Source organism: Macrosteles quadrilineatus, unplaced genomic scaffold (assembly GCF_028750875.1).
Source record: "Macrosteles quadrilineatus isolate MER2022 unplaced genomic scaffold, UCM_ALF_1.0 Scaffold_4__1_contigs__length_99947679, whole genome shotgun sequence".
Taxonomy (NCBI): Eukaryota; Metazoa; Arthropoda; class Insecta; order Hemiptera; family Cicadellidae; genus Macrosteles; species Macrosteles quadrilineatus.
In genome coordinates, this window is record NW_026542597.1 from 58,527,412 (window position 1) to 58,544,853 (window position 17,442).

Genomic DNA, 17,442 nt, shown 5'->3' on the forward strand with positions numbered 1-17,442 from the left:
CACACACATCGAGACCGGCAAAAAATATTATTAATATATAAATTCCCGATGCGGAAGGTACTGCTAGTGTAGGTAACGTGCTTCTCGCGGTTAGTCCCGCTCTAGACTGAGTTAGAGGAACCACAATTGTGACAATATAGCTTATTGAACGTAGTTAGCTGAATTGGGTCTAACTCAATTTGAGCCAGCCTGTTAGCAGGAATTTGATTAGTCGTATTATTTAATCCCGATCGGTTTATTTTATACGCCGTTTAATTGAAGCGTGTTTCCTTCTCGTCCAATTAGACTTGTCGACTCGTATGTCTTGGTGATATTTTCCCGCGGATTCCGCCGTGTCTTCTGGAGGTTCTTCCTCGAGTTTCTCCACCATCTGGTCATCCTCGGCTCCAACACGTCGTCCGACACCGGCACCATTTCCGACTTCTTCAAGCCCATCCTGGATGTGATGGAGGGCTCGGGCTTCGACGACTCGCTGTTCTCCGACTTCACCGGAGGGCAGCTCCCCGGCACCTCGACCATCCTGTGCAAGTCGGACTCCAGGAACGTCCACAGCATCCAGGTGATGTTGGGGCTGGGACACGAGGTTCCTCCGGACCAACATCACCACGACATTACCGTCATGTTCCAACACCCCTCGACTCAGCAGCAGCGCAAGGAACACGAGCTGCAGGACAACGCCAACATGATACCGCAAGGTGGGTGAACTGTACAGTGCTTAGCTTATTGGATTACAAACAAACCATATTGAACAACACTTGAACCAACACATAAATACATTAGGAATGTATATTACGTTACAGAACGTTTTCTCACTGAAGTCAGTGCACAAAGGCATTGGGTTTTAAAATTAAATTCAATTTTATTTTATTTTCCAACGGTTAAGAATCAATTTACATTGAATATATTGTAAAACATTACGGATTCAGACATACTTACTAGACCTACACATAAATTATTCTCCGAGATCACAATCCAAATATGATATGAATATGACAAGAATATGTTTAGTTAATTAATTGAAATAAACAATATCCAACATTAGGCCTAAAATAATTTGTTGTTTTTTTGTATTCAGGAAATCGACCCCTAAATATTTATTTTCATAGGCATGTTGGATATCAATTGAAAGCTCTTATCCTCTAGATGTGCCTTTTGCGGGTTCGGATGATATCACGTGAAAGCCCTTCGTCCTATAGGTTTTTATAATTTCAGAGTTTGTACTGAATTATGTTGTCAATCATATTAACTTTTTCAAGTTACATTATTGACTTAAAAACAAAATGCATACAGTTTTGATACAAAAATGGTGTTATCATTACAGTTTGTTTGTAATTGTATTATTTGTAATTTTTATAAGGTGCCTTGAAGAGATCACGCACGCAATGCAAATACTGTAATAGGGATATGATATGATGAGAAATAATCGTTTTCACCCATTTCAACTGTCCTTATCCATGGATAATTCAGTAAATACCCCTCTTTTGAACCTAGTACTAAGGAATGAAGTATGTCGATTTTGTGATTCTTTATATTTTGGACGTGAAACAACAGATATAGGTGTTCTAGCAAAAATAAATAATTGTTAACTTAACTCAGAGTAATAGACATTTGTAATTAATTAAAATATATCTTTTATTTATGTATGAAACATTTTATTATTTTACACATTAGTTTAAGCTATCAAAATAAAAAGAAAATATGGGGTTACCCCCTTTTCATGATCCCCCCCCCACAGGGGGGGTCGATTTTACTGAAAAGATCGATGTTTACTGGAACGGATGTATCTTAAGGTAGGTATGAGATATCTTGATTTTGTAAATTTTATTTTGTAGAGCACATGTGTGTGCACAAATTGTAGCATGGAAATTTTAATCCACTACTTATAAATGTAAAAAAATTATCAAACAATTTGAAAAACAATTTTTTTTTCAAAAATATTGTTTCATAATTAAATTACAAATATTTAAAAACTGAATTTGTGTAAATCCATGCTACAGTTTGTAGAATACACTATAACCTTCAAAATAAAAAAAAGATTATTAGATTATCTCACATAGAACCTGAGTTACATCCGTTCCCGTATTTTAAAACATGTGAAAATCAAACTTTCGGTAATCGCCCCGGAAACGAAAGGAAACACAATTCTGTTGGTTTAACCAAAGTTTTACAGATCATTTGTACTTACAAATCATAGAATATATACTACTACATATTGCACACCAATGTGTTCTGGGAAAACCAGAGAAAAAAATAAAACAATAAATTTTTTTTTTTTTTAATTTGCCTTTAGGCCAGTTTTTGGGTGGAGTGCCCCCTTAACATTAAACACTCTCTGTAGCAACAGCCTGTTTATTATGACCAATGATGCTAAGGTATAATATATTATCAATCGAATTAAGTTAAAAAATCATTGACAACATCGTTTAGGAATTTATTTTGGATTTTAAAACCATTGGAGCCTTTGGAAATAATCATACAACCAATGTTGTAGACGGAATACATATTTTGTTCATTTCTTTACTCAGAAATAATTCTCACCACAATAAAAAATATGCATTGGTATATATTACTGTTAAAGGTAATTCGTGGTTTCTCCTAACAGAGTGTCAGTTTTCATGGTATATCATATTTACAACTGTTAAATCAAATTGGTAAATCGTTAATCGACAATCGACTTTTTCTGAGCTTACCTTAATCATATATTTTATTACATAAATAATGTAAAAATAAATGTTTGTTGACACCCAAAAATTGGCGTTGACATTCCTGTTATAAAAAATTAAAATACCTTATTAAAAAATTTTATTCATGTTATATGCATTTAATTTTGGTTGTTAGTTAAATTGGTGGCATCACACAGACATTTCTGTGCAAATTATTGTGCATCTCTTATATTAATACGTGAGGGCTCTTTTTGTGAACAAAACTCCTCCGTTATTTCTGGACTGATTTTAACGTTTGAGGTGTCAAATAATTCGTTTCAATTCGTAGTTTTGCATAAAGGTTTTAGAATTTAAAATCTCTTACCCTTAAGGGCACGAGACGCTCTCAAAGGTCGCATTTTCTCCATAATAAATTACATTGAAAACAAATTAAAAAACAAAACCAGCTGTATATAAAATTAAACTCACCAGCTTTTTGGGGCGTAAATATTGATGTTTGTAATATTTAGGAGGTTATAAACAAAATCTAAACAGTTAATCCGTTTTGTTGTAAGAACAGAAAATTTCTTGAACTTAAAGAAGAAATGTTGAAAACAGGAGGAGGAGACAATTAATAGGAAATCTTATACTTATGAGAAGTGTAGAGGAGAGGCCTGGTCTCACAGTAAGGAATCCAGGTACACAATTACTTGTGAAGATGAATAATTTTTGCCAGTTTTTTATACTCATCGAAAATTATGACTGTTATTACTGTAGTTTTGAAATAACTTCTGTATAATACCGGTACTTGACAATTGCTCGATTTCGAGCAACAGGTACACTAGTATTATTGTATTTGATGAGTCAAGCTTAATTAAAAATGTAGGACTAGGTTTTATTGTTTTTTGTTTGTTTTAACAATGGTTTTTTTTTATTTATTGCAGTAAATAATTATTTTAATGTTTAACACAATTAAGTTTTTATTGTTAATGTTTAGGTTTTGGATTAAATATCTCGATTTTCATCGAACCATGTAGGATATATACATGGCTGTAGTTAGGGGTTGATATTTAACAATTTGATATAGTTACATTCATAGTTTGATTTATCTGATAACTTACTTGTAATACTTCTTTATCCTTGACCGATACTGTCCGATAGACTGCGTCAAAACTCTTACTAGTTGTCAATAAAACACACAGAACATAGGACTTGGGCTTGGGGGGTATTTCGCAATACTCTTCAGAGTTGACATCTACTTCCTTTAAATAAAATTCAAGATAATTTTGTAAATCTATATAAATCTTATTCCCTTTAACTATTAAATATTACTTTTAACCAAAAAAGCTTATGGAAACACACCAATTAAAAATAAAATGCCAAATCATAATTACAGTTATGATTGTCTATGTAATAGTATACATACAACAGAAGTTCCTGAAGCTTGTCAAAGTCAAATTATCAAATTTATCATGTGGCATAATTTCTATTGTTGTGAACGTTTTTTTACAGCAAAAAAGTAATTTTTATCACCCATGTTTTATTTTTTTAATTTTTATTAATTGATTATTATTAGTTTCAGGAACAACGGATCCGCCACCACCAAAGAAATCTGAATCAAAGAGTAAAAAGGGTGACAACAACGGCGTTAAAAAGAAAAAGACAAGGTGCGTAAAATAATTTGGATTGGAATTGAAACATTTATGTATTAGACTACACAAGTTATGTAAGGTTTAGAATGAGGAATACAAACACGTTTTTAAAAATATTTTTACAAACATTTCCGTTTGGTGTTTATAATTTGAATGAAATATTTTTCGTAGGTTGATAGAACGTATGTCTACTGCACAAAAAGCCAACAATAGTCCCGAAACTATTCATGTTGTGAAATCAAACTATTAAAAACTCTCTACATCCCACAAACAACCCCTATCCACTCATATGCAAACTACCAAAAGTATGACGTCATGTGGTGGTATTTAAATATCCTCTATACCGAAGGTGTAACTAGCACCACCTGGTGGGCATTTTAAAGAACATGTTAAAGAACACTTTAGATAAAGTGATGATAATTCCGACAATATCCGCCAGATCGCATCTCTACCCCCATATGGTAGGGGCGCGTGCGCTGGGGTGCCAAGCAGTCATGCGTACTGGACCGTCAGTTGGCTACAAAAACATTGGCATTTAATAAACTGCATCATGGAGGTAATTGAATTTAAATGTCCGACATACGGGCTGACCGATGTGTGGTTTGGCTAACACGTGACCAAGGGTTAGTAATATGTGGGTGGCTTTTGAAAGTTTCAAACACGTTTCAGACTGTTACTTTTCAATGTTTCACCCCTTTTTTTTTCTTTTTTTTTATATATAAGTTCTACATTTAATTGGGTACTGTTTATCGTTATATATACCTATATATTTTTTCGAAGTGCGGTTTTTATTATTAGCTTGCGGAAATAGTCCGTTATACACCGTAATGGCGTTGTGTCCGTTTAAGTAAAATATATAAAGATCACAATTATTTTGAAAATAAAACTAGATCAAATATATAACGTATCGTATACCTTATTTATGAGCTTAAAAGCCATCAATTTTGTTACAGCGGAATTATATGCTTATATCATTACAATAGAGGTATTTTTGTTACCACAACTCCAATAGTGTTTCCACCGATTTTAATCATTTCAGTTTAATTGAGTTTGAGGTGAGTTTTCCCCACTAGAATTTTTAAATAGATCAGCCCTAATATTTTACTTTTCCTCATAAAACGTAAGATTTTTTATCAATTTGAATCATTTACGGAGGAATGTGTTCACAGCTAATCACAAAAACATCCGTGTCTAAGAAGCACGTGTATATAGACTGATTAAAATTGTTATGCATGGCTGTGCATAGCTAACTGCTTAAATAGGTTGCTTTACCATGGTTCAAAACAATGTATTGAATGTGTATAATAAGCGTATTAATAATATAGAAGATAGATATTCGCTAACACTATAATTTTATTTCTTAAGAACTATCGTTGTAACTTACAATCGGTTCACCAGTCTGCTGAGCTTACCTGCAACGATAAAAACAGTTAGAATATCTTCTAAAGCAATATTCTATTAATTGTTTTAATTTCCACTTGCATTTCATCAGTAATGTTTTAATAAGATGAAACAGACCAACAAAACCCATCACAGGCGTGAGCTTCTATTGTGCGAAGTCTATTGTGTCAAGATGAATTGGACTGGGTAGCATTAGGGTCTAGCATCACTTCTTTCATTTCAAGTTAAACCCTTAACTAACTACTAACATCCTTATAAGTTTGACATTTTGCGTCCAAAAACCCAACCTCAATTTTAATACATTTTTGTAAATTTGTCGTCTACCTTTTTGTGTGTATGCTTATGGTGACTCTTCGATTTCAGGGATAAAGAGAAAAACAATTTGGGGTTTGACTTTAAAAATAGTTTAAGCTCTAATCCATCTGTTAACGAAGAATAATGGAAATATGAGCAATTTATAGTGTTTAGTTAGATATTACTACACGTTTAGTACGTTAATAAAATTAATTCAGAAAAAATAGAAATCAAAATATGTTTTGGATTATGTTGATAAATAAAGGCAGTACCTTTTAAGTCAATTATCTTTAAAAGGCAGAATACTGATTTTAAGCTCTCGTACATGACTAAATGGATAGTTCGTCATACATATAGAGGAAATTTGAAAATTTTTAATCGTTCACCATCTTCACACAGTGAATCCAACTTAAATCCCTGGTATTTAAATTCAATAATAAATCCATCTTTATTGAATGTATTATTTGAAATGGAAAATTATGGAACTCTTATTTTGACTATTTAATCCAACTCCACATTTTTGTGTACAATTAATAAACTGTTCTCGTTACTTTTGTCATACTCAGAACTAATCCTAATCTAATTTCGTAGTGTCCAGTTTACTTCAATCCAATCCATTAATACTAATCTAATAAGTATCAATAATATTAATTAGTAAGAGCAAACTTCCCATTTAACTGTATTATTCTTTAAATAATTATGCACTCAATATCTACACTATACCTATATACACTACTAGCTGTACCCGCGGGCTTTGCCCCGTTTAACCATAGACTAACCAACACAAGTAGACTTCTCATCCCATTGTAAATTTTGAAGCACGTTTTTCGTGTCTAGTTCATGTACGTGACACATGGGCGCTAGTGTCGACGAAACTTTGTTTCTATTATTTTAGGGTTAATTTCTTGATTTGTGCTTTACTGTTTGGTTATATAACTAGGGGACAAGTTATTGTTTATGATTAGATCGTATTATTTGGTTAAACGAGTTTTAAATGGCTGTAATAACAGGAAACAAATTGTAAACAAAACACGACCTCTGCATAAACCGTACAGGAACTAACAATAAAATTGTCTTCAGCTGTTCCATAAGGATGAGAAATCTACTAAGGGAGTATGTTTTATCTATGGTTTAACTTCATAAGTGAGCTCGTTCGCATGGCTCAATCACGTCCTGGTTGAAGTTCGTTCGCTACGCTCACTCACCTTTTGGTTGCAAATTAGCTGTTGTCATAAATGTAAAAGAAATAATAGTGCTGCACCCTGTTGGTGATCCTTGTAACTTTAATGCTATTGAACATCATAGAACAGAACCAACTTGTTTAGTTGAAACAGCTGTTAAGATTCATTAATCTATATCTATAAAAGAGGAACTATGTATGTATATATATGTGTATATACGTTATGGACTCCGAAACCGCTCGATAGATTGTTATGAAACTTTCAGGCATTATTAAGCATCTTTCAAGGATGGTTCGAGTGAAGTTTGGTGCAGATCCGTCAAAAGGGCTCTGCCCTAGAGGGTTTTAAGTGGGCCAATGTCAGACTTTTTGATCTAGAATGTTTACAAATAAATATAATTTAAAAGCAGATGTTTACTTTCACCAACTGTTTTGTATGTTTGAATAACTACAACATTCTGTATTAGCATTAGTCATTAATTGAAGTAGTGCCACTGCCACAGTGTTTCTACAGATTGCAGCACAGAAAACTATTTTACTTTTAAATAAGTCCAAATGTATTAAACCCCAATCGCAGCACACCTGTGCACTTAACAACGTTTAAATTCTCCAATGTTAAATATTAAAACATAAAAACCGTTATAGTACTGAATTATAAACAATAAAAGAATGACTTTTTTAAATGTATGACAACAGCTAATTTGCAACCAAAAGGTGAGTGAGTGTAGCGAACGAACATCAACCTGGAGGCGAGTAAGCGTAGCGAACGAGCTAACCTGAAAACAAGTGAGCGCAGCGAACGATTTCCAACCTGAAGGTGAGTGAGCGTAGCGAACGAACTTCAACCGGGACGTGACTGAGCCATGCGAATACTTATGAAGTTAAACGGGGCAAAGCCCGTGGGTACAGCTAGTCTATATCTATAAAAGAGGAACTATGTATGTGTGTGTGTGTGTGTGTATGTATATACGTTATGGACTCCGAAACCGCTCGACAGATTGTAATGAAACTTTCAGGCATTATTAAGCATCGTTCAAGGATGAGTGTAGGAGTTTTGCCAACGGGTATCAGGTAGAAAGGGTCCCCATCCATGAATTCCACATACTGCGGAGTTTTGCCAACGGTTGCGGGTTGCGCGAGAGGGGGAGGAGGAGAGAGAGAGATTACACGTGACCGTGAGGGTGGCTTCCGCTAGGGGTGGACAAACCAGGCAGGATGCTGACTGTGTTGAAAGTAATGGAGTTATGCACTTCTGACTGTGAAAGGATATGTATTGAATTTTTAACCTAACCTAACCTAATCTAACCTAACCCACTGCGACAAGCGCATAACTGCCAAGCGTAGACAACCCTGACAATCGCTCTCCTTCCCTCCGTCACACTCTTTCTCCCACCACCACCGTTCGTTGGCAAATCTCCGCACCAAGAGGTGGCCGAAGGCATCCCCCCCATCTACCTGACACCCGTTGGCAAAACTCCGGTTCCCTTCAAGGATGGTTCGAGTGAAGTTTGGTGCAGATCTATCAAAAGGGCTCTGCCCCAGAGGGTTTTAAGTGGGCCAATGTCAGACTTTTTGATCTACAATGTTTACAAATAAATATAATTTAAAAGCAGATGTTTACTTTTACCAACTGTTTTGTAGGTTTGAATAATTACAACATTCTGTATTAGCATTAGTCATGATTTGAAATAGTGCCACAGTGTTTCTACAGAGTGCAGCACAGAAAACTATTTTACTTTTGAATAAGTCAAAATGTATTAAACCCCAATCGCAGCACACCTGTGCACTTAACAACGTTTAAATTCTCCAATGTTAAATATTAAAACATAAAAACCTTTATCAAAGTATTATAAACAATAAAAGGGATGACTTTTAAAATGTATGACAACAGCTAATTTGCAATCAAAAGGTGAGTGAGCGTAGCGAACGAACATCAACCTGGAGGCGAGTTAGCGTAGCGAACGAGCTAACCTGAAAACAAGTGAGCGCAGCGAACGAGCTCCAACCTAAAGGTGAGTGAGCGTAGCGAACGAACTTCAACCGGGACTTGATTGAGCCATGCGAATACTTATGAAGTTAAACGGGGCAAAGCCCGTGGGTACAGCTAGTTCCATTTAAATATGAGTAAATATGAAGGTTAACATGGGAAACTCCAGAGCCACTGGGGCGGAGCCCGAGAGTCCGATCAGAATAAAAACAGCTTTGTTTTCCTATTTAATGCATAAAGAATCAGTGTACCAAATTTCAGCCTCCTAGGTAAATGTGAAGTAAGAGAATTAGTGATGAGTGAGTGAGTGAGTGAGTGAGTCAGTCAGTCAGTCAGTCAGTGAGGACTTTGCCTTATATATATACGAGGTTAACATGGGAAACTCCAGAGCCACTGGGGCAGAGCCCGAAAGCCCGATCAGAATAAAAACTACTTAGTTTTCCTATTTAATGCCCAAAGAATCAGTGTACCGAATTTCAGCCTCCTAGGTAAATGGGAAGTGGGAGAATTAGTGATGAGTGAGTGAGTGAGTGTGTCAGTCAGTGAGGGCTTTGCCTTTTATATATTCAGATAGATACCTATATCTACACACACATGATCAAACTTGTTACCTAAGTATTATACCGACCACATAAGTGTGCGCCCAGCCTAAGCGCATTTTATGATGCTCCGGGGTTTTTGCCTATATCACATGACCTTGGCCTTCTTAGTGTAGAAAAACGTTTTTATGAATATTGAAAACAGTATGGAACCCATTATGGTTTGAGGCACTCCAAATAGATAGTTATTTATGCCAAATACTGTCAAGGGAATGTCCACGTGGATATTCAAAGATGCAAGTTTTTGTTTCAATTAAAAAAAAATAGGCAACGCAAATCAGGCAATTATATATTTTTTGGTTCTCCCCACATAATGTACCTTGTAGCCTAATAAACCCTTTGGCTGGGCTTTTATTGACACAAATTTGTTTGGGGTTTTCTTTTGGAGAAAAATATATTGCCAATACGCATAACAGTCAGCCAATTTTAGAATCCCGCCATAGCAAACATTTTCATAAGCTAGCTTTATAAAGCTTGAGCAATGCTAAATTGACGTTATCTAAGACGTCATTCCATAACGTACGTGCGTAAAATAGTCTAGAAATTACAGAAAACCGTTGTTGATAACTGTTTTGCATACAGTAATATTCTTATCTTATGTAAGGGCTCTCTAATGGTATATTTTTAGCAAAGCAAAAATTTTCATATTGATGGATGTTAGCCTCCGGATTACTGTATAATACTTAAAGTGGTTTAAATACCTGCATTTAAGTAATCCAATTCGTTGCTTATGTTGCAACCGGTTTCAACTCCGTGGAGTCATCTTCAGGCTCCCAAGGATATAAGTTATCACTTCATTTGAAGGTCGTCATCGTTTTTTAAAAAACTAATAAACACGTAACACGAACATTAAACAATGAACACTGACGTTTAACATACAAAAAAACACACAAAATAACTGAGAAGGTGAGCGACGCGTACCGGCCGGATGTAAAGTCTGGAAAGCGAAAAGTTTTAAGTCCTAACTCAAGTATATGCAGAGATGTACAGCTTACCGTTTGAAAAAAACTTGTCAAATTGCTGTTTTTCGAAAACCGAACGGAAAACAAGACAACTTTCGAGCAGTGGCGCAAATGACATCAATCGCAGATGACACAAATTACACCAGCTACGCCACAACCTCATTAATTTTAGACATGACATGTAAATGATGGTGTAATAATCATCGAAGTTACTCTTCTGATATTTTAGTTTCTCTACTGAATTTTTCGAAAACTGTTTGAACGCGGTAAAAGTAAGTTCACAGAATAACGTTGATCATTAGTACGACCGTTGCCAGTGTTTCAGTTACAAACTTTGTTAGGTGCAAGCAAGTGATCGGTTGTTTTCGGATAAGTGTTTAATTAATACATAATCAAGTAACATCGCCATGCTGGGCGTCTTCTTGTTGGCGTTTGTGGTTCCAACGGTCACCGCTATATGGACTGAAACGCAAGGGGAAACACTAAAAGAATTCCTGGACGTGAAATACTTCATTCAGGATCTAAAACAATTTGAGGTATACGAAAGAGTCTTGAAATCTATTGGCGTGTATGGAAGAGGGGTGCTCCTGAAACATATTACAAAGACGATCGTGTTATGGCTGGCCAATGAAAATGGAAAACTTTGTCTTAACACTTACTACCGTATTCCAGAACCACTTGGCGGACATACTAAAACTGACACATTTTTTCTGGCTGACATAATAACTCCTCGTGATGATCCAAGTATTGAATTTACTCAAGTGGAAGTGGAACAACAAACGCTCGTCCTACGTCGTAAGAAGCGTGAAATGGAAATCTATTACATTGGTAGACGTCCCGATCCACATTTTATTCATAGGACCTTCGAGGCAAAATTTGATTTTCAAGATAAAAAGTTAACCCTTACTTTGAGTGTTGACAACCAAAAAAGATATATGCAATTTAAAAGGGTCACCACAGAAGGGTACTGAGGTTAGTTTTGTATTCAGGTTTGCTTTCATCAATAAATAAATTGTTCTTCAAGGAAAAAATCTGCCTTAATAATTTGTACTAACCAACCAATTTAACTAATAAGTATATTTTGAATAAAATTATTAATTTCAGGAGCTCCCCGGCTTTAAGAAAAACTAGATTTTCCTATACGTGGGTTAATGTAAATTTATTAAGTAATTTAATTTTTAATTAATTTTATGATTTACTAATAGAAGAAAAAAACTTACTGACACTCCTGATACTGATACTAATACTGATACCAACATTTGAGCGAACGAAGCTCTTTGAGACCGGACCGTAATGTCAACTATGTAATGAATTAACTCAATAACGGCTGAACATATTTATCCAAACTTTCCAGGGTTATTTTGAAAAACAGTGTTCATGTTATTAAACAAACAAATATAAATTTGATAATGTCTGCACAATTTAAAACCAACATAATGTTTTTAGCATAAGCCTTATGAGTTGCCATGATGGTTACGAGATAAAAACGTGGATGTAAAGAAAGAATCATTTAGGTCGTTAGCAGACTAATATACGATCTAAATACAGCGCAAAGGAAAAACAACTCAGGTGAAAACCTTTGATCAAACAGAGAAAGTATTACAGGACATTTGGAAACTATCACGGTATTTAAGAGGTACACTATCCAATGATTTACATGGTTGACATTATCTTAATGAATTACCTACCTGCAATCCTAAAATGCTACGAAAAGGTAGGGAAACAGGTCCACGATGACTTATTATAGGCCCCGACGACTCTGTAGGAATTTCTTTTTACATTATACTAGCTGTAACCCGCGGGCTTTGCCCCGTTTAACTTCTTAATTTTCAAGATGATCTCGTTCGCATGGCTCAATCACGTCCTGGTTGAAGTTCGTTCGCTACGCTCACTCACCTTTAGGTTGGAGCTCGTTCGCTGCGCTCACTTGCCTTCAGGTTAGCTCGTTCGCTACGCTCACTTGCCTTCAGGTTAGCTCGTTCACTACGCTAACTCGCCTCCAGGTTGAGGTTCGTTCGCTATGCTCACTCACCTTTTGGTTGCAAATTAGCTGTTGTCATAAATGTAAAAGAAATAATAGTGCTGCACCCTGTTGGTAATCCTTGTAACTTTAATGCTATTGAACATCATAGAACAGAACCAACTTGTTTAATTGAAACAGCTGTTAAGATTCATTAATTCCATTTCTCATAAGGTTAACATGGGAAACTCCAGAGCCACTAGGGCGGAGCCGATTGGATGGATCACGAAATTGATGGTGTATAAACCTATTCCATGAAATTCTACACGTATGTACGAAGTTTCGTGGCAATCGGTTCAGCGGTGTATGAGTTTATCACTGCCAAATATATATATATACAAACATCCTCTTTTATACTTATAGATTATATTTTATATTATTTACCAACGCCTTTAGCCAAATAGTTTAAAGTTTAATACGAGTATTTATATCATATTGGCTAAGATTGAATACTCGTCGACCTTACAGAGTCAGTATAAAAGTTAGGCAACATTTACCAAAACCACTTTAACGAAGGTGAGGATGATATGAATACCGGACAGTTGCGGACACGGACAATTGGGGACACGTCTTAAAAGCGGACAATTGCGGACACTAGGGATTAATGCTACCCGACAAGGGTTTGACAGGTATCTACAAATATTTCACTGCCGGACAACTACGGACACATGTTTTGGAAAGAGTCTGATTTCCACCTAAAGAACAGATACATACATGATATATGATTTTAGGACTGATTTCCATCACACTTTACACACTAACCTAACCTAAGGTAACTAAGATTAGGTTAGGTTAGGTTAGTGTGTAAAGGGTGATGGAAATCAGTCTTAAAATCATATATGTATGTATCTGTTCTTTATGTGGAAATCAGACTCTTTCCAGAACATGTGTCCGCAGTTGTCCAGCAGTTAAATATTTGTAGACACCTGTCAAACCCTTGTCAGGTAGCATTAATCCCTAGTGTCCGCAATTGTCCGCTTTTAAGACATGTCCCCAATTGTCCGTGTCCGCAACTGTCCGGACACCGGATGATAAAGCTCCAACTGAGCGTCTGCAGGATTTCCCGAGCACTTCTAGAGCTCTGAGCCTTCGAATGAATTAAATAAATTGATCAGTCAAAGCCGTGACAACTTCGTATCGACCCCTGGATTTTTCTCAGCTCCTGAGCACTCCGGGGAAGAAATTTTAGTGTGGCTGGTTCTAGGGGTAGGCCTAGCCTGACTTTGTAACATAAATATACTTTATTTACTGCAAAAACAGCAGCCAATATTGGTGTGTGTTTCATGATAAGTTCTTGTTTGAAAACAAGTTTCCAGTTTCGACTCTTCAGTGGAGGTTTAGCAGGTTTATAAATAGATCATTCAATAAAATAGTGTATACACACACACACATCCCACACTGGTATTTGCAACGCAAATCCACGCTCTAAATTGTTATTCCATATAAAGTATGTTTAATATTTTATTTCAATCGAAACTAACAGTCCTTACTTCAATTCTTGATTCCATCTTCCTTGACCGTAACTAGTCAGATGTTTTATAATATTCATATACCTGTTGCAGAACCACGTTCACGGCTTATCAGCTGGAGGAGTTGGAGCGAGCGTTCGAGAGAGCACCGTACCCCGACGTGTTCGCTCGGGAGGAACTCGCCCTCAAGCTGAACCTGAGCGAATCCAGAGTCCAAGTGTGGTTCCAGAACAGGAGAGCTAAATGGCGAAAACGCGAGCCACCCAGGAAGACGGGATATCTACCAAGTACAGGTGAGAAAAAGGGGGTGCTGCTTGGTAAAGAAAACTGCTTGTGAAAAAAGTAGTTATGCAGAAGAGAAAAACGTAGTAAAATGAGATTAATAGTAAATTGGGTCCAACACAAGACTTAGGTAAATAGGTAGATTATGTTACTAGCCTTATGGTTAGCATATTGGACTAGGTAATTGGCGTGAGAAAGCACAGGTAACTCCCGTTATATCACAAATATTTAGGGGTTTGGCAGATTTCCCTTTAAAACATTAGTGATTTTTACAAACACAATTCTGATAACGTTAACAGGATTATCCACAATGTAAGGAGAGAGCATAAATTGAATGTATTTTCTCCTTCGCCAATCCACGATGGTTACTGATATAAACAGTAAAGGATCCTCTTATCTGTGCTTTAAACAGACATTCAAAGTAAACTAAAAACAATAAATTGTACGTTATGCAAAAAAGAAAGAAATTAAAATTATTTGTTATATAACAATCTAAATAGTAATTTGATCATCTTTTTAAGTTACGCAACGTCCTGTTCTTCTTTGGTAGAATACAAATAGGTTTGGAAACCCCAGTATTTGTTTGAAATTAATTAATTTGAAGTAACTTTTATGTTCAAAGGGGTTGAGTTAAAGTAGTCGTTTGTAGTTTTGTTTGCTGTATTAAATTTTGGGTGCACTAACAATTATTTTCAAAATTACTTTTATAATTTGTAATTTTTTATGAAATACAAAGCCCTGCATACTGAATTTATCAATATAATATCGCATTTTAAGTTTAAGCTAGTAATCTAGATTAACCATGTGAATGGCATTTAATGAAACCGTACCTTACCTTTGATCGTGCCCAGAGAACACCGAATCTACTTTCTGTTCAGGGATTTCACATGATGACCGATGACCCTCATCTAACTAATTAGGGATTTTAATTTTCCTGATGATTAGTAACTTGGACATTGGCAAGAAGTATTACTTTTATAGACTAGGGGATATTGAACCCAAAAAGCACCTGATGAGATGGCAACGTAGTTGTGATAATATAGTTTACAATTCACAAGTGTTTAGTTAAGAAAATGGAAATAGGTTTCAAAACTTGACGTATTCCTACAGGAGTTCCTGGATCCCCCAGTTCGTCTATTGGCTCCAACAGCTTCACACCCTTGAGTCCCTTCAACTCTCCGGCCAGTAACCCTCCCTCTGTGCCTACTAGCACCCCGGACCCCTGGGGCTACCCTCCCTCCTACCAGCTAGCTCAGATGGACATCCTCAATGACTACAACTACCATCCTGCCCCCAGCTGCAACTCCCCTGGGCCTGTGTACTCCAACAACTATCCGATCATGGGTGAGTGCAGACTGTGTGTTCATATACTGAGAAGAGGCCTCTCCTAGCCTTTATTACAAGTACATTTTGCTAAGCATGGTTTTAACCATTCTTTGGTAGGCTATATTTCATGCGGTAAATAACAAGTACAGTATGGCATGGTAACCATTTCTTAAAATTAGATGCGTGAATCAATTACCTTGTACTACGAAATTACGTTATATCGTTATAGAGATTAAACAACAGAAAATTCAACAGCATTTCTTGGAATTATAGCATTCTAATACCAATTGTTTTACGATCAAATTACGTATCATCATCATCATCCATCGATAATATTAAAACGTGACAGGGTTTTTTTTTTATTTCACGATTCTGAATAAACCACTTGACGGATTTTCATGATTTTTGTGTTGAAAGAAAGATACTTGGCTAGAAGACAAAACTTTTGCTCTAACCACATCGGCAGCATGCTACAGAGCTTGTCACCGATTACCCTCATCTAACTACTTAAAGATTTTGATTTCCTCTTTGTAAAATTTCCTCCAACATTCTATCTTAACGCCAAAGCATGAAAGTAAAAAATGAAAACTTTACAAAAACCGAACCAAGACCTTCACTTAACTTCACATTGCTTTCAGGAGCCCAACATGGAAACTTCAACTCTGTAGGGATGTTCCCCAACATGAGACATCACCAGGAGTTCATGATGGGTGGAGGCGAGGATTCTCCACCACACTACCCCCATCCTCTGGAGATGGAGCCCAAGCATGAGTATGTGGAAGGAGAGCACCACCACCACCCACACCCGCACCCGCACCCGCAGTACCACCCGGACACCCAGGACCCGGGCTTGGGTGAGGTGAAGGACACCACCAACATCGGAGGGTACAATGTGGACAAGGGAGAGTGTAGAGTGAAGATAGAACCGGAGTCGCAGAGTTACGGGACGTTGCCTCCGTTCATGAACTGACTAGAACGCGGTCTATGTCCGTCCCGGGGCAAGTACTAGCACTACACTCCATTCCACATTCACCTTGCTGTACTGAGTGTCAATAGATCGTGTATTTCAAAGTGCTGTTTCATATTGGCTGTCCTAAAAAATCAGAACCCGAGAAATGGACCTTTGGTCTTTCTTTTACTTGCGGGTTTACGACTAATAATAAGTAAAACAAAGTCAAAAACCAAAACCATTATGTCAAAATACCAACATATCTTAATAAGTAACAAGTTCTACAACGCCTCTGTGACGAAAGTTGAAACAAATCCGCATGACGTTAACATGATGTTTCCCGTATTATTGGTAGGAATACTAACTCCCATGTACTGCACGGTGAATGTGGAATTGAACCTTTGACGGTAAAAATTCAGAGTGCTTGATGGATTCCAGTTACATACTCACAGATTGTATGTTCACAAAACATTTTCTAAGATAGTAAAAAATCGAATTTAAATTAAATCAAAAATACTTGTCCAGTTTTAAAGAAAAGTTCAAACCTTAAACACATATGTTTTTTTATTGTTCTCATATTCTTATGTTCACTCTGTGATCACACAAATATTATGTGGTTTTGATTTGTTTTACTATTGTGTATCAGTCCTTCTAGTACCTGTACATGATTTGTAATGGG

The 17,442-nt window shown here is 36.3% G+C and overlaps 2 protein-coding genes across 2 annotated transcripts in view; one reads left to right on the forward strand and one right to left on the reverse strand.

Annotated features, from left to right (window-relative positions):
- The window catches only part of LOC128992950 (uncharacterized protein K02A2.6-like), a 34,125-nt gene extending 33,690 nt beyond the window's left edge, over positions 1-435 (reverse strand). Inside the window, exon 1 of the mRNA XM_054416696.1 lies at positions 247-435. Coding sequence (XP_054272671.1) covers positions 247-435 — 189 coding nt within the window. The remainder of the gene's footprint in view (positions 1-246) is intronic.
- Positions 28-16,851, forward strand: LOC128992583 (retinal homeobox protein Rax-like). The gene is made up of 5 exons (XM_054416231.1): positions 28-695; positions 4,219-4,309; positions 14,300-14,499; positions 15,599-15,832; positions 16,453-16,851. The coding sequence occupies exons 1-5, from the start codon at positions 446-448 to the stop codon at positions 16,782-16,784; spliced, it is 1,107 nt and encodes a 368-aa protein (XP_054272206.1). The 5' UTR covers positions 28-445; the 3' UTR covers positions 16,785-16,851.
- The last annotated feature ends 591 nt before the right edge of the window (positions 16,852-17,442 follow it).

What these genes read in the sequence shown, in the direction of transcription:
- LOC128992583 (XM_054416231.1), top strand. Translation starts at nt 446, where the DNA reads ATGGAGGGCTCGGGCTTCGACGACTCGCTGTTCTCCGACTTCACCGGA. An exon ending in CGCCAACATGATACCGCAAG is followed by an intron (nt 696 to 4,218) that starts GTGGGTGAACTG and finishes GATTATTATTAG; the next exon opens with TTTCAGGAACAACGGATCCG. An exon ending in GTTAAAAAGAAAAAGACAAG is followed by an intron (nt 4,310 to 14,299) that starts GTGCGTAAAATA and finishes TACCTGTTGCAG; the next exon opens with AACCACGTTCACGGCTTATC.